At 38.6% G+C, this 18,555-nt stretch overlaps 1 protein-coding gene across 1 annotated transcript in view; it reads right to left on the bottom strand.

Moving 5' to 3' along the window:
- The window catches only part of DNAH11 (dynein axonemal heavy chain 11), a 326,952-nt gene that overhangs the window by 204,970 nt on the left and 103,427 nt on the right, over nt 1-18,555 (bottom strand). The window contains exon 29 of the mRNA XM_057550027.1: nt 2,572-2,721. Within this exon, the coding sequence (XP_057406010.1) occupies nt 2,572-2,721 (150 nt within the window). The remainder of the gene's footprint in view (nt 1-2,571; nt 2,722-18,555) is intronic.

Genomic DNA, 18,555 nt, shown 5'->3' with positions numbered 1-18,555 from the left:
TTCAGAATTTTTTCCATTATGGGTTATTACAAGATATTGAACATAGCTCCCTGTGCTATACAGTAGGTCCTTGTTGTTTATCTGTTTTATATATAGCAGTGTGTATCCGTTACTCCCAAACTCCTAATTTATCCCTCCGCCCACTTTCCCCTTTGGTAACCATAAATTTGCTTTCTATGTCTGTGAGTCTAGGAAAGTGATTTTTTAAATGTATCTTTTGATAATTTTTATATCTACTAAAGATTCTACCCTCAAATCTACATAGTTCCTAGTCTTAAGCCAAAGTGTTTTCAGCAAGTATCTTAATTATATTCCCTACTGGCTCTCATCCTCACACTTGTCATAAATTAGACAGCAGGAGAGTATGAAAGATAGGACAACTGCCGACTTGTGAAAATCTTTTTTAAAAAAATTCATTTGAAGTTTATTTTGCTCCCACAAATATATTTCTGCCAGTTTTCCATCCTATTCAAATATGCTTTGTTCTATTTATCCATATATCTGTTTCTTTGGGATGATATTATATAACAAAAAGGATACCTATACCATTTGCAAATAATTGATCATATCAGTAAAAAATAACTACAGTAAATAAATTCCAAGGACTATATGAGATCCTGAAGATTATACAACTGATTTCTTTCCCTGCCTCTGTGAAGATGACACAGCATTCATTCCTACAACCTCTTTCTCTGGAGAACTGGGAAGGAGCAGTACGTGGTCAGTGAGCTGACAGCCTTCCCTATTGGAAGAAAAAGGGAAGAACCATCCCCAACATCCTAAAAGACTTCTCTCCTGGCTTCCTAGCTGGGCTTTATTCAGATGCCTGAAAGCAGGTGACCTAATCACTACTGTAGTCACTCTGCACAACTCTTAATGTCACCAAGCAGCAAGCTCCTTTAGTAAATCAGGTATCATTTGATCATACCCCAGATACTCTGGGATCCATGTCCTCAGTATGGCCACCTGTTCTCGAGAACTCTCCAGTCCATCTGGGAAGACCAAACACACATACAAGGTGACACATCAACCCGTGTTCAGAGACTATGCCACCAATGGCAACTCAGCTCAATATAATTTGAGAACTAAGCCCTGATGAGGTGCTTGCTTGATCTCCCACTTCTTGGTCTTTCATCAGCTTCCGTCCGACCCTCTACGACAAGAATTATCACTTCCCATTATCACTAATTATGTGAATATCCATTTATTCAGTAAGCTTAAGAGGTCCCCAAGGACAGGTGCCATGTCTTATTCTTTTCTGGATCTCCAAAAGCCAAACCCAGCAGCTGGTACATAGTAGGTATTCAATAAACACCTGTTGAATAAAACGCAAAGAGCCCAAACTGGGAGGAACCAATCATAAAAGTGTGGGGGGAAGAGGGGGGGAGGACCTAAAGTAAAAGCATCTTTTTATAAAACGGGCAATTAGAGGGTAAATGTGCTACATGCTCAAAAGTCTCTAGCATAAGTTGCTTATATAAAATAAGATAGAGCACTGTGAAAACTTTCAGTACCAAGGGTTCCTGCTAGTGACACCCACATCTATGGTTGGACTGTCCTCCTCCTGGGCACTATGCCAATCAGCTAGCAGTCTGCCGGGGGGAGGCAGACAGCAACACACTTTTGTCAAGATAGTTTATGGTGACTTTTTCTAATCATTGTAATAATATCCTAAAGAGCCCCAGAGATCACAAATACACTTTAATCAAAGTATTCCACCATCTGTTTCCCCTGCATTTGGCAGGATTTTTCTGGTACAATATTAAAAAGCAACAGAGAGAAATAAAGAAAACCCTTGTAAAAAAAACCGTTGCCATCACATTTCTGCAAGGGACCCTTTAAGGAACCCCCTGCCTCAACCTACACTGTTCTGTAATAGAGGCTACTGTCTCAGTTACCCTGTGGATTAACTCAAGCTATATAAGCATCGTAGTAAAAAGATGCAATTCCTCTGAATCATCTGAAACACCAAGAGCTGCTTCCTAAATCGTTAAGAGCCATTCTTACAGTTAACTGTTAAGAATATGTTTGAGGTGTTTGGCTGTGAGAGAAGAGAGTATGTTAACCGTCTGTGCACACGGTAATTAGTGTACATGACATTAGCTTAGCGGACTCAATCAACTTTATTTACGAGCAGTCATTTACAACACCCATGTCAGAATCCTGAACCATAGCCTCTTTAAAACGTGCTTCATTGCAAGGTGCTGCTTCACCCTAACCCTTCCCTGTACTCTGAGCAGGGGTGAAAACAATATGCTCTGTAGGACATTCAGTCACTGGGTGGCATTTGCTACTAATTCTGAGGTTTACTCGTTCAGTCTGTGACAGTCCCTCCCGTCTGGCTCAACTGTGAGCAAGCCTGAGCTCCTGCAGGGTGCTGAAGCCTGATAATCAGAGTGGGAAGCACGGCAGAGGAGCCCTCTGTCACACCGGACACAGGTAAACGGGAATCTCTGTGCACAAAACTAACCAGAGCCTCATTTGACATGAGTTGATTTTTTCTTGTTCAACTTTTAAAAATTATCCCCCCAATACTTCTCTGGCATAGAGAACCTCATAAGCAAATCTTACATGGCCTATGCATTCACACTCAGCTGGGAATGGGACGTATTCCTTTTCTTTGCTGTACATTCCAACGGCCCTGTGCGCAGAAACATCCTGATGGTCTTCAAACTGCAGATCTACAATGCTGTCAAAGAGTTTGGAAAGGTGGTGTGTAACCTAAGACAAGATAATAAGAAGAGATAAGAGCATTTCTTACTGGATATGTATTCTGGTAATCTACAGATGTGGCTAAATGAATTCACAAAACTGTCTTTATATAGTTACAGAGATGCCTCAAAATGTCTTTCTTCCAAATAAAAATCACTTCTTCAATTCCAGAGTTTGAAATGACCCAGATGGAGAAGTGGCCAGGCACTCTGATCACATCGTCAGGTGTTGGGAGGTGAATACTTAGCCTGCTAGGTTATCTATTCTCTCCTTAAAGGCTGGAGACTTACCAACTTCTCTATCTGTACCATATTCCTGTAGCAATCATCCTGCTGGGAATGTTGTGGTCAGGTTATTAAAATTCAGACATGGTATTTTACTTACACCATAAAAGACCTTGTATTGTTTAAAAACAAAAAGCTGTGTTAAAATATTTGAAATGAAAATGTAAATTAGATACAGTCTTATTCTTGGGTCAGGTCCTATGTTACTGTGCACTTGCTTTGCTATTTACATGAGCCCCAGAGCATATTTGTTACATAAGAAAGGTGAATGGGATGCCCCCATTTTCACTGACAAAGAAATTGAAGGTAAAGTATTAGGTGACTTCATCAAGTTGACACTGCTAAGAATAAGTGGCAATTAGATCTTAAACCTCCAAGTCCAAGCCACATCTACAAAGTTCAAACTCTTTGAGCATCATAACCTTTTACATCGTAAGTTGTGGGATCTCCAAAAGAGCCCCCAGTAAATAGCATACTGAACCCTGTGCAGGTTCTGGACTCCTTGAAAAATAAAACCAAGTTAAAAAGACAAAGAGCAGCACGGGTTCTGCTAGAGGCCAGTTCAGAGATGAAAGCCCCACTGGCCTCCAAACAGAACACAAGAATCAATAAGACTTATCCATCTGGTCATATCAGCACAGACCGGGACCGGCCTCTCCACCCAGCAGGACTGGCAAGGAGGAAAGGATAGGAGTTCTGCAGGCTATCAGTCAGGCAAGCCGCTCTACCTCCCCCTGGGGTGGACGGAACAAAGGGCAGAGTGAACCACAGGAAGTGTCAGGAATGGGAACAAGCGCTCCCTCCTTACACTTGGCAAAACTACTGTAAAACCTGAGAAGTGGGAAACAGTTTGGTGATTCCTCAAAAAGTTCACTATAAACTTGTCATAGGACCCAATAATTCCACTCCTAGATATATACCCCAAATTATTGAAAACATGTACTCAAATACTTGTACAAAAGTTCAGAGCAGTATTATTCACAGCAGCCAAAAGGTGGAACCAACCTAAATGTCCATTGATGGATGAATGGACACATTGTGCATTGTGTCATATCCATACAATGGAATATTGTTCAACCATCAAAAGGAAGGAACTACCGGTACACTCTACAACATGGATGAACCCTGAAAACATCATGCTACGTGAAAGAAGCCAGTCACAAAAGATCATATAGTGTATGATTCCATGTACATGAAATGGCCAGAATAGGTAAATCCACAGAAACAGAAAGCAGACTGATGGCTAGCAGGAGACAGGGGGACGAGGGAATGCACGATGACTTCTTAATGGGCATGAGGTTTTATTGTGGGGTGATGAAAATATTTTGGAACTAGATAGAAGTGATGGATGCACAACATTGTGAACAGACAAAATGCCAATGAATCATACACTTTAAAATGGCTAATTTTATGTTACCTGAATTTCACCTCAATAAAAAAATAATAATAAAAAGTGCTGGTAACCAGAAGACAGTGTCAAGCTATAGAACATTTCCCAGCCATCTCTGCAATGACTTTTTCTTGAAATACAGTTTAACTGGACTTGATAAATATCCCAATAGCAGCTTCTACAAACAACAGCAACCTGCCTAAATTTCCCATATGAAAAGACCAATACCAATATTGGTAGGGAACTCCTTAAGGGTGATTTAATCTTTGAAGCTTTTAGCCTTAACATTTTTGCTGTATTCACAGTTTTCGTACTGAAGAAAATCACAGCAAGGAATCTTCCGAGTTTAAAACAGATGAGTTTTTGAGACTCACTTTCAGTGTAGACAGAGTGGTAGCTGATGATCACTGCTTGGGTTATCACAGTCTCCCACATCCCTGTACATAACCCACAGGACATGATAACACAGAAAGTATCTCCACTCCTCTAACAACTCGCTGTCACAGCTGAAGCGGCCAGGAAGTGCACAGATGTTTAATGGCTTCTACTGTGTAATGGGCCTAATCAGGTACAAATAATAGTCAGGTACAAAGCTGCGGGATAAATGAGACCTTAACCATCAGACACCCTCACACATCATTGCTTTTGTGAGGAAAGCGTTTCAAAAGAACTCCTAGTCCTCTAGTCACTCAGTGTGTGACCAGGAAACGCAAACCCCACGGCTTGATGTTCTCCCATGACTTACACCTGGCGTGTTGGAAGTTGGATATTTTCCTATTCTGCCTTCCATTTAGAGCTTCTGAGAGAACAGGACCATTTTTTTAAACTAACAAGGATGTTGTTGACCTCAGATTTGCTCCGTTTCTAATGATATCCCTTTGTACCTGTTAACACAAAATTAAAATTCCTTTTTCCTAGTCTGGTCTTTGGAAAGACTTATTTTACAGTTTAAAAAATACATAAAAACTAATGCCTCAGAGGCCCCCTCTTTGTACCACACTGAAGAAACAGAATGGATTTGAACACTTCAAATCATGAAATTCAATAATTTCGTTGTATCTCGAGTAGGTTTCTAAAAGGTTAGCAACAAAAATTGAAATGCTGTTCCACTGGTTTACAGTAAATCAGGTGCATCCACCCACCGGTGCGTAGACAGACAGGCAGCCCCGGCTTCGCACAGTAGTGCGAGATCGTAAAAACCACCATGCAACCTCCACAATCAATGGGCAAACTTACGATTGTGCTTTGGCCGTTAAAAATTTTCGTTAAAACATTAAAATCCCTCTCGCTCTTGGTTATAGAAGTACAGAGAAATAAAAAGTGTAAACTAATACTTAGTACGCTAACTTAAAATACTAAAAAAAATTTTTAATTAAGTGTTTTACTCCTTTATAGGAAACTTATCAAGAGTAGTTCGAACAGTGCTTGCCCCCTTCTTCTCATCTTGTAACTTAAAATACTGAGTGAGCACCTTCCCTATGCTTTGTGCAGTCGCCATATTCCTTTGGAAGTCTGGATTGGCTGCCAACATTTCATCCTTTGAGGTCTCCATGTCCTGATATTTCTGAGAGTTTCTTTAATGTCAAGTTTTTTTTTTCTGGTATCACTTCCTCTAGGACATCTTCATCCTTTTTGTCACAACCAGTGTTTACATTTATATCAATGAGTTCATTTTCACTATAATCCTCTGGCTGCATATCTAGAATCTCTCAAATGGTGTAGTGTCATTTCCACAGTCACCTTTCTCTCCCATAGCTACATCTACGATTCAAATTTCATGTCTAGCGTTATCAATTTTCACTTCTTTGCTATACTATCAACTTCATTACTAACTCCCTCTTTTGAAGGTTTATTTTTGTAAACTGTCATGTGGGTTCTTCACTGGGGACAAGGTGGTAACACACTACGTTCTTTGCTGATTATGTCAGAATCAAACAACAAATGTGTGACAGCCAACCACAGACAGACTTTGAAAGGTGTGATGTAACCGGTCACGAGTCAAGATGTACATCTGTTACTGACGTGGAGATTTTTGTGGACTGAGGATCCAGCAAAGAAGTTTGTGCCTCTCGAGATCACTCACAGTTAACACACCGTAGTATGTGAAATTTGAACCATGTTATTGGGGGAACAGAGTTAAACCAATCTTTGGTAACTGAAATTCGTATTTTTCAGGTCTGTGCACAGGGAGAGCTGCCTTTTTAAGAGCTTACATCTATCTACCTGTAAATAAAGTCAAAAATATTTACTCATCTAGGTAATTTTATAATTTAAAATGCAAACTAATACAGCAATCAGATCAGCAGTCTACCCTATGTTCACCTAGAAAAGAAAGGGAAGAAAAACGAAATCATATAGCTTCTACATATGCTTCTATGTATATCTTCCATGTATTGCTATGTCCCAGTTTCCCTGTATGGCTACTATACATTCACAAAGCTTACCCCTTGCTTTTTGCCTATATCTCATTCCATATTTGCCCCATCTATGAAAGATGCTGCTGCTGATTAACTGAGATAAAATAGACACAAAGTCCTAATATCACTCCTGGCATGATGAACACCTCAGGATTCATTCATATGTAGTCATTAACTCATTTATACATAATGATGGTAATACTCATGATAGTATTTGTGAGAAGATAAGTAATGTCCAAAATGTAGGCAGTCCTGTCTATTGTGAATATTATCCCCTAGAACAAGGGAAAAATGAGTCCTTTATATTTACATGTACAAAAATTTAAGTCTGTCACAATGTTGAATAGTTTATTGTTGTGCTTTACATTTTTAATAATACTCATTATAGGTGACAGTATAGGGAAATGGACATACAACATTGTTGAAAGTCTAAATATGCAAAAACTTTCTAGAAGTTGGTTAAATCAGTTATAGCACTTTCATATAATGAAAACTTTTATCGACATTAATCATCATATTGTAGAAGAATATTTCAGTTTTCATTAAGTATATATGTTCTTACCTACACAAACACAGACATAAAAAGAAAAACTATAATCACTCAAAAATAGCATCTAGGAGTATGTTATTCTGATCTTTAGTATTTTTAAATTTTTCAAATTTTCAATAGTGAACATGCAATTATATAATTCAGAAAGACTAAATTTGTTATAAGTTTTGTAAACCATTATAGCCAATCCTAGGTATCGGGTATTACTTGGTTTGCTTTTACCAAAAATAAAATCATAGTATACATAATATTTTGCAATTTGATTTTTCACTAATTAATATAACTTGGACATACCTATATTATCATTGCTGATTCTGTATTTCTTCCTTAACATTTTTAGCATGTGTATGTAAATATATATAGATATGCTGACAATACAAACTCTTGAGTTTTTAAATAACCTTATGAAAATTTAAACAGAGAGAAAAGTGAAAAAAATCACGTGTGTACAGCTTAATAAATTTTAGCAAAGTGAACAAAACTCTTGTAACCACTGAGACAATTAAGAAACTGAATACACCTGAACCCAAAAAAAATCCTCATGGCTCAGGTCAGTCACTAGTCCCTCCTCTCAAAAATGGACATTACCTAATAAAGCCCGTATAAGACAAACCCACAGCTAACATCACTCTCAATGGTGAAAAGGTGAAAGCATTCCCTCTAAGATCAGGAACAAGACAAGGATGTCCACTGTTGCCACTTTTATTCAACACAGTTTTGGAAGTCTTAGCCAGGGAAATCAGAGAAGAAAAAGAAATAAAAGGCATCCAAATTGGAAAAGAAGTAAAACTGTAAGATGACATGATACTATACACAGAAAATCCTAAAGATGCTACCAGAAAACTACTAGAGCTCATCAATGAATTCAATAAAGTTGCAGGATACAAAATCAATGGAATTTCCCAGCGGTCCAGCGGTTAGGACTCTGTGCTTTCACTGCCGAGGATGCAGGTTCAATCCCTGGTTGGGGAACTGAGATCTTGCAAGCTGTGTGGCACGGCCAAAAAAAACCCAACAACAACAAAATTGATACACAGCAATCTCTTGCATTCCTATACACTAACAATGAAAGATCAGAAAGACAAATTAAGGAAACAATCCCATTTACCGTCACATCAAAAAGAATAAAATACCTATGAATAAACCTACCTAAGGAGGCAAAAGACTTGTACTACGAAACCTGTAAGACACTAATGAAAGAAATCAAAGATGACACAAACAGATGGAAAGATATACCATGCTCTTGGATTGGAAGAATCAACATTGTGAAAATGACTATACTACCCAAAGCAATCAACAGATTCAGTGCAATCCTTATCAAATGACCAATGGCATTTTTCACGGAACTAGAAGAAAAAAATTTTAAATTTGTATGGAAACACAAAAGACCCCGAATAGCCAAAGCAATCCTGAGAAAGAAAAATGGAGCTAGAGGAATCAGGCTCCCTGACTTCAGACTATACTACAAAGCTACAGTAATCAAGACAATATGGTACTGGCACAAAAACAGAAATACAGATCAATGGAACAGGATAGAAAGCACAGAAATAAACCCACGCACCTATGGTCAATTAATCTATGACAAAGGAGGCAAGAATATACAATGGAGAAAAGACAGTCTCTTCAATAAGCGGTGTTGGGAAAACGGGACAGCTACATGTAAAAGAATGACATTAAAACATTCTCTAACACCACACACAAAAATAAACTCAAAATGGATCAAAGACCTAAATGTAAGGCTGGACACTATACAACTCTGAGAAGAAAACGTAGGGAAAACACTCTCTGACATAAATTGCAGCAATATCTTTTTGGATCCACCTCCTAGAGTAATGAAAATAAAAACAAAAATAAACGAATGGGATCTAATTAAACTTAAAGACTTGTGCACAGCAAAGGAAACCGTAAACAAAACAAAAGGACAACCCACAGAATGGGAGAAAATATTTGCAAACAAAGTGATCGACAAGGGGTTAATCTCCAAAATACATAAATAGCTCATGCAGCTCTATGTCAAAAAAAAAAACAAACAACCCAATCAAAAAACGGGCATACAACCTAAATAGACATTTCTCCAAAGAAGACATACAGATGGCCAAGAGGCACATGAAAAACTGCTCAATGCCACTCATTATTAGAGAAATGCAAATCAAAACTACAGTGAGGTATCACCTCACATCGGTTAGAATGGGCATCATCAAAAAGTCTACAAACAAGAAATGCTGGAGAGGGTGTGGAGAAAAGGGAACCCTCCTACACTGTTGGTGGAAATGTAAATTGGTACAACCACTATGGAGAACAGTATGGCAGTACCTTAAAAAACTAAAAATAGAACTATCATATGATCCAGCAATCCCACTCCTGGGCATATACCTGGAGAAAACCATAATTCGAAAAATACATGCACTCCATTGTTCATTGCAGCTCTATTTACAACAGCCAAGACATGGAAGCAACCTAAATGTCCATCGACAGAGGAATGGATAAAGAATATGTGGTACAGATGTACAATGGAATAGTACTCAGCCATATAAAAAGAACCAAAATAATGTCATTTGCAGCAACACAGATGGACCTAGAGATTATCATACTAACTGAAGTAAATCAGAGAAAGACAAATATCATATGATATCACTCATATGTGGAATCTAAATTTTTTCTTTTTAAAAAATTTTTATTGAAGTATAGTTGGTTTACAATGTTGTGTTACTTTCTGCTGTACAGCACTGTGAATCAGTTATACATATACATATGTCCACTCTTTTTTAGACACCTTTTCCATGTAGCTCATTACAGAGTATTGAGTAGAGTTCCCTGTGCTATACAGTAGGTTCTTATTAGTTATCTGTTTTATATATAGTAGTATGTATATGTCAATCCCAATCTCACAATTTATCCCTCCTCCCCTTTCCTCCTTGGTAACCATAAAATTGTTTTCTACATCTGTAAGTGGAATCTAATTTTTAAAAAATGATACAAACGAACTTATTTACAAAACAGAAACAGACTCACAGGTATTGAAATCATGCCTATGGTTACCAAAGGGGAAAAATGGTGGGGGAGGAATAAATCAGGAACTTGGGAGTAACATATGGACACTACTATATATAAAATAGGTAACCAAAAAGGACCCACTGTATAGCACAGGGAACTCTACTCAATATTCTGTAATAATCTATATGGGAAAAAACCTGAAAAAGAATGAATATATGTATAACTGAATCACTTCGCTGTACAGCTGAAACTAACACATTATAAATCAACTATACTTTAATAAATTTTTTTTAAATTTTTTTTACATAAGGGGATTCATACAATATGTATTCTTGTGTCTGCCTTCTATCATTCAACATCATGTTAGTGAGGTTTATTCATGTTATTATGTATAGCACTAGTTTTCTTCTTCATTGTTATGTGGTACTCTGTTATATGAATATTACACGATATATTTACGCATTCAACTGTTCAGGGACATTTGGATTATTTCCAGTTTGGGGGTGTTATGGATAATGTAGCTATGAAAATTCTTGTCACATATTTTGGTTCACCTATGTATATATTTCTGCTGAGTATACACTAAGAAGAGGAACTGCTGGACAATAATGTATTATTATATTCAAATTTAGAAGATATTGTCAAACAGGTTTCCTGAGTGGTTGTACCAATCTACAATCACACTGGCTAGATAGGAACATTCCCATTGCTCCACATCCTTACTATTATTTAGTACTGTGAGTCTTTTTAATCTTAGGCTTTTGGTAGGTTTGATCTTGATAGCTCATCATGTGAATATATGTGTTTTTCTAATGAAAAATCATGTCAGAGTTTGAAAAAATACCTGTACAAATAGAAAAAAGAGGGGGAAATGAACACATTACTAGGCAGAGTATTTCAGCCTAGCGAAGATTCAGAAACACACCAACTCATGATATTTTCACCAGTTCTCTCACACTCATGAATGTCAAAACAATGCATAGCTAAATGAAGGTATCTTCAGGAAGAAGACAAACAAAACAAAAATAAAAAGAAAGAAAATAAAGAAAACTAGCTCCATGGATTAGTACTTGATATTTATCATTTTGGGTTTTTTTCTGAATTTCAGGTAAAATCTTTTATATTACATCAGTAGCACATAAAGTCCTTGATATTAATGATTGTACATTCTGTACTTAGACATGTCTATGTGAATATATAACGTGCATCAACTAGTTTTTGCAGTGTAACAAACCACCTCAAAATTTAGTGGCTTAAAAAAGCAACAATTTCAGAGTTCACAATTCTGTGTCAGGACTTTTGGGTTCTCTCAGCTGGTCCCAGCTGGGCACCCTCATACCTCTGCAGTCTGCTGGTGATCGATGGCTTCTCCCATGTGTGTGATGGTTGTCCAGCTGGTGGCTTGGGTATGGGTATGTGCTTCTCCTCATCCAGCAGGCTAGCCTTGGCTTATTCATGAGGAGGTAGTCATAGGTTTCCAAAGAGCAGCAAGAGGGCAAGCCGCAGTGTATAAATACTTTTCAAGCCTCTTGCTAATGATACACTGGCCAAAACAAGTCACACAGGAAGCCAAATGGAGAAATAAGCTCTACCCCTTGATGCAAATTGCAGCTTCACATTGAAATGGCATGGATGAAGGGAGGGGAAGAATTTGTGGCCATTTTTATATTCTATGTTAAGCATTTTTCTTAGTTCTTTACATGTTTGCTTTACTGCTTGCTCAGAAATCAAAGATATAGTACCTACTGCTTTCCCCATTTGGTATATAAGGAAACTGAGGTTCAGAAAGGTAAAGCAGTAACATAGTCAATAATCAACAGAGCCAGGATTTAAACTCATGTCTACATGATTTCAAGGTCTCTGTTCTTTCCTACTATTCTACCTTCTGATGGATGGCTAATGTGCCTATTATGTCTAGCTCCATACGGTTACCATTTCGATGATCATTTTTTTGTGTGTAGATCCAGATTTCCATCTGGTATTATCTTCCTTCTGCCTAAAGCATTTCCTTTAACATTTCTTTTATTATCAGTGTGTTGGTGATGAAATCTTACAGCTTTTGAATGTCTGAAAACTTCCTTATTTTGCCTTCATTTAAAAAAATATTTTCACTGGGTAAAGAATTCTAGGTTGATTTTTTTTTTCTTTCACTACTTTAAAGTTGTTGGCTCCTCTGTCCGCTCAATTCTACTGTGAAGCCTTTCATCATCCTCGTGTTTGCTTCCTTGTATATAACATCATTTTATGGATGATTTCTAGATTTCTTTGTCATTGGTTTTGGCCAATTTGAGCAAATTGGTGTAGCTTTCTTCATGTTTCTTGTTTTTGGGTTCACTGAGCTTCTTGAATCTATGGATTTCTACTTTTCATCAATTTGGAAATCTTTTGGCTGCTCTTCTGCAAATATTTTTTGTGCCTCTCTTCCTGGCCCCCACTTGGGTATTACAATTACACATATGAAACTTTGTTATTTTTTCCCTATCTTAACATTTTGAACATACAGAATATAGCTAAAACAACTTTTAATGTCCTTGTCTGTTAATTTCAACATCTGTGTCAGTTTTTTTGATTCATTGTCTCCTCAGGATGGGTCAAATACTCCTGCCTCTTCACATACCCAGTAATCGTTAATAAGACGTCAATCACTGTGACCTTCACCCTGCTTGGTACTGAATATTACGTTTACTGTATTCCTATCTTCTTGAGCTTTGTTCTGGAGTACAGTTAAATCACTTGGAAATAGTTTTATGCTTTGGTATCATGCTTTTAAGATTTGTTTGGCAGAACTAGAGTAGGATCTAATCTAGGGCTAATTATTCCCGGGGCTGATGACTCTAGGAGGCCCCTCCATGGGTCTCAGGTTCTCTCTCTACAGCTCTCCCCTCTGTGGCACTCTGTTCTGCAAACTCTTACCATTTTGGTCTCCTTAAACTCTGAGCTCTGACCCCTCAACTCAGAAAGTCCACCAGACTCTGCCTGGTTGCCCCACCCTGTGCCATGCCTGGAAACTCTCTCAAGGAAGCAAACTGGAACCATCACATAGCTCATTTCTTTTGTTCCTATTCCATCATGAATCACTATTGCCTTTTGATTCTCTGGATAATATCTTCCTTGGTGAAGCCTGACTCCAGTTTTTATTTTTCATTTTGTTTTTCTCCTTCTTTCCTGCTCCATGATACTGATGAAAGCTCCGGTCACTTTTTCAGACTCTTGCCCACATCTTACTGTCAAACGTCATAGGGGGAACAGCAGTAGCATACGTCCGGCAAATCTCTCCATGGTTTCCTTCTTCTCAGATCTCGGCCCCTTAAATCTTGACTCTGCAGTCAAATGCTCTACCCCTGAGCTATACACCCCTGAAATTTTGACTTTGATGCTCTTTAAGCACTCCTCCATGTGTTTAAACAGATCTACTTAACTATTTTATCCAGCTTTTCTAGTTGGTCCCAGAAGGACTAGTACTCTATTAAAAGCTAATGAGTGGGTTTCCCTGGTGGTGCAGTGATTGAGAATCCGCCTGCCAATGCAGGAGACGCGGGTTCGAGCCCTGGTCTGGGAAGATCCCACATGCCGCGGAGCAACTGGGCCCGTGAGCCACAACTACTGAGCCTGCGCTCCGCAACAAGAGAGGCTGCGATAGTGAGAGGCCTGCGCGCTGCGATGAAGAGTGGCCCCCGCTCGCCACAACTAGAGGAAGCCCATGCACAGAAACGAAGACCCAACACAGCCAAAAATAAATAAATTTAAAAAAAAAAAAAGCTAATGAGTTATAGCCAGAAGCCCCGCCCATTGAATTTAAGATGGAGCTGAACAAGCTTTATCAAGTGACATCAAACAAAGGTTAGGAGTTTCAGATTCCACAGCAAGGCCTAAAACTCCTTGGCCGCAGCACCCCAAATTTGTAAGACTGATTTAGAAACATTAAAGTGGTATTTTCATCCTACATTGTAATAACCCTGATTTTATTGTGTAACTCATAAATTGGCTGTAGAGGGAATTCCAATAAAGGAGCTCCAACAGAATTCTAAGCAGTGGCAACATATTGGCAAAATGAAAAAAAAAATTTACATATATTGCTATACAACTTATGGTCAACCATATATTAACCATTTTGCAAGGATAATCTCTACTGGATATATAATTTATGACATTTATTTAAAAGTTAGATTGTCTATTTCCTTGTCACACACCTAAATGCCTAAGTCCTTTGGATATAAGGCTGCCTTTACACAAAGGCATCCATTTGAAATATGACATATTCCTAGGTTATAACAAGTGGAGCTGTTCTCACTGTCAATTTCTACAATAAACTACACTTAGATGAGCAGCTTCTATTCCTTGCTGCTCAGCTGAACATAAGTAGAGACCATGGCAAGGTGTTCAAAACCATGACCATCTTCTGTATGTTTCCTTTTCCTGCCTCTTCCCCATTTCATCCTCAGTGCCAACCTAAACTCAAGGGCAACCCCCTCCCTCCACTGTAGGTACCTACGGGCCCTCCAACCTTCTACTCCCTATAAAAAAGTAGGGATTTTTGACTGATTTTATTTCAACTAAATGTCATTCACTCTTGCATGCAGCCAACTAACCACTTGCATCTTGAGCCTTTTTCCTCTTGATTGTCTAAGAGGTACTGGTTTATTTATTTATTTTAGGTTGTGCCACGCAGCTTGCAGGATTCCCCCTCGAACCCGTGCCCGCTGCCGTGGAAGCACGGAGTCCTAACCACTGGACTGCCAGGGAATTCCCCCTCTTGACTGTCTAAGGAGGACTAATCCATGTCAAGAAGGCTGTGACACACTATGAGTGAGTGTTGAGCTGCTTCATCCTGATTCCTGAGATGCAGATGGTGAGGCACCTTCATTCTACCATGGAGATAACCAAATGGAAGCACTATCCAGCAACACACTGAGCTTGTGGGGATGCGGGGTCTTAGATATTTGCCCCCTTGAAGATCCAGAAGTTCTTTTTATTACCTAATACTAAGCCCATTTCTCACAAGCACCTGTCCAAGTGCCAATATCGACAGTCTATTAAGGGTATCAGTTGAGTGCCAGCTGTCTCATACTGCAATTTGGGGGATTTCTCAAAAGACAAGTTGGCAGATTTCTTCTTATGTAGATTTGGTCCAATGCCACTGAAGGATATTTTTGATGCAAACATTAAACATTTCTGAGCATATATATTCCTGATCTTGTCATTTTCGAAATTGTGGCCTCAACTGCCACAGCAGTGGCTTTCTAGTAGCCACATTAAAACAAGTAAAAAGAAACAGGTGAAATTAATTCTGATGTATTTTATTTGACCTAATGTATCCAAAGTATTGTCACTTCAATATGTGATTAATAGAAAAATCACTAATGAGATATTTTACCTTCTTATCTTTAAGTCTTTGAAACCAGGTGCATATTTTACATTTACAGCTTATATCAATTTGGATTTTTCATCAGAAATACTTGATCTGTCTTTATGTCTCCCAAAATACACAGTTGCGAAAGTAGAGTCACATTCAAGTTGTTTCAAACTTGTTTTCCAATAACTGAATCAAAGATCAGTTTTTCTAACATATTGTAGTTAAAAATTCAGCCCTCAGTTGACACATTTCAAGTGCCCAATAGCCACACATGCAGCCCATGGCTACCTCCGTCACACAACACAGACGCAGCTGATCCCATGGAAAGTGTGTCATTCTTTAGTATACCTCTATCATGGGGAAGCTTTCACTCATCATCACATAGGAGAAGAAGGAAGAGAAAATGTGCCAACTCTTCTAGGACAAAAAGATCTTTCAAGTCATAAGGAACCAGTGGCTAAAAATACCAGGTTGCCAGCTATTTCAAGGCACCATATCACAACCTGGAAGGGCACAATGGGGCCAACTGATGTTGCTAGGGCTGACTTTAACCACTACGTTCGTTTCATTGAAAAATACAAAAGGATGTTTTTCTAAGGTGGGGGAGAAAGCACAGAATGTTAATATTGAATCATGTGCAACTTCATAACTACTGCGCCATGACCATTAATCCTGCAAATATACCTCTAAGTTTGTATTTCCGTAAGCAACCACTAGAGGTTTTTGACCATGGAAGTCACACAGCACAGCCACATCCTCAGTCCCTTAGAAAATCTATGCCACTGGGAGGTCAGGGTGAACTCTAGGAGGAGAAAAATCATTAAAACTTGACCTTAACCAAACTTACCAACAGCTGAAAACCACTGAAGGCATTCTAGACACACTGATTTCATCACTCTGACATTCCAACTCAAGTATCTTAAATTAGGCATTTCTGCTTATAGAACACAGGATGCAGTAATATCAGACTTCCCTGGCTCATGTATTCAGGCAGATCAAATTCCACAATCAACTGCAGAAACCCTCACTTGCACCAACACTCTTAAATTGAGTGTGGCGGGTGGAGGAGGGGGGCCTGAGGAATTCAAGTCATTCACAAGATGTCAGCATGACTCATCTGCCCACAAAGGGTCATCTTTTCTGGGGCAATTGCATTGTTATCCCACAGGCTGCAGTTGCCATGTTATCTCCGTCACAGCAGGGCACACATTCAGGATGTTAGCACAAAAGGCAGAGACGGAAAAGCTGTGTCTGGTGGCCTGAAACTGATTCTGATGATGAAAGAAAGAGTGTAGCAAGGCTAGGCCCTTTGGCATAACTGCTAAAAGCATTAACTATTCCACAGTAAGTGACCAAGAGTTGAGATCACACCTCGACTTTGCAGAACCACTGCCGGGAAAGAAGCTGACTGTGGCTCTAGATGACTCAACTCACCCTCAGCTCCTTTTCAATCCTTCACCCCAACAAGCTGCTCCCAGGTGGTATTTGCCCCTCAGAGGCAGCTAAACACTTTCGCTAATAACAAACCTTTCCTAAAAGGGTGATAGCATTTGAGGTGAAATCGAATTGTTCAACGTTTAATTCGTGTAACAAAAGGATCTCAATGAAATCGCATTTTGAGCACAATTCAAAATAATGTATCTCAACTTTCAAAATGTTTCAAAAATCGAATCATTTCAAAGCTGGCAGGTCAGGAGAACTGTGTACCGCATTTACCCTGGAGCCGCAGAGCCAGACCCCTTCAGCTGGTAAGCAGAAATACCCCACCTCCTTTTGTTGATATGACACAGACAGCACTGCTGTTAGTATTCATCAGCATGGCTATGAACTATTTTGGACATTCTCTATGTGGTGACTTCAATATTCAGCTACATTAAAATTTAAAATCTTTTTAATGTCTTACATTACCTAGTCATTCATTAAAGAGTGTTACTAGTACTAGTACTGAGAAATGTACCTGAGATTCAGGGGTTTAGAACTTTTCATTAAAGATGAAAAAAAAATTAATTACATGGGACTGAGTGAACTGATGAGGATGATTATAACTTTCATGACTTTCTGTTTCAATAAAAAAAAAAAAAAATCCCACAAGGACTCAGAGGCAAAAAATATACAAATCAGTTTTCACTGCAAAGTAAAGGAGCTGTTACAGTGGAGGATTACTGGACTGAATGTCAATATTATGACATAGTATGAGTGTGTTTCGTGTTTGGTAATTGCAATCATTGTTGCTTTTGTTGTGGTCATCCATGTACAATGCTTGGTGTCAGTTTATTTATCTCTTGTAAAAATAAAATACAGTGTGTGTGTGTGGAAAAAAAACAAAAAAACCCCAAAAAAACCCACTATGAATTAGGTAGACAGGAAGACTTCCACAATAAGTCGCACTGATATTAACAATAACACCCTGAAATATTGAAGTGATGCTGTGAAAATAAAAAGAATGATTTTAAGGTACACCTTTTAAGTTTTATATATATATATATATAAAAGCAAAACCTCATCCTGTAATTTAGGAAGGATAATGAAAAAAAAAAATGTTAGCATAAGGGATGCGTATCCCTGTGAGCCAACACGTTGTCTAAGGCATGAAGCACTTTTTGATGATTTGAAAGGACATAAAGAGAATGGGTGACAAGTGTATGTTGAGTCATCTGTTCCTCTAGCACCAGCCTAGGACTTCAATTAAGGACAAAGAGACATCAGGCAAGTACATGCTCTGAAGACAGCAGACAGGGCTTAGGACAGATTGGTCCCTCCAGGGCTTGACAAGACACATCTCAATGCCCTACCATCATCTGCCTCCATACACCCCTTCTGGGAAAGTACAGCAGGGAGGAGGGGGGACAGGTGGA

The sequence above is a fragment of the Balaenoptera acutorostrata genome, chromosome 7, assembly GCF_949987535.1.
Source record: "Balaenoptera acutorostrata chromosome 7, mBalAcu1.1, whole genome shotgun sequence".
Classification (NCBI taxonomy): domain Eukaryota; kingdom Metazoa; phylum Chordata; class Mammalia; order Artiodactyla; family Balaenopteridae; genus Balaenoptera; species Balaenoptera acutorostrata.
The sequence above is the reverse complement of the archived record's forward strand: the minus strand, read 5'-3'. Positions and strand labels throughout refer to the sequence as shown.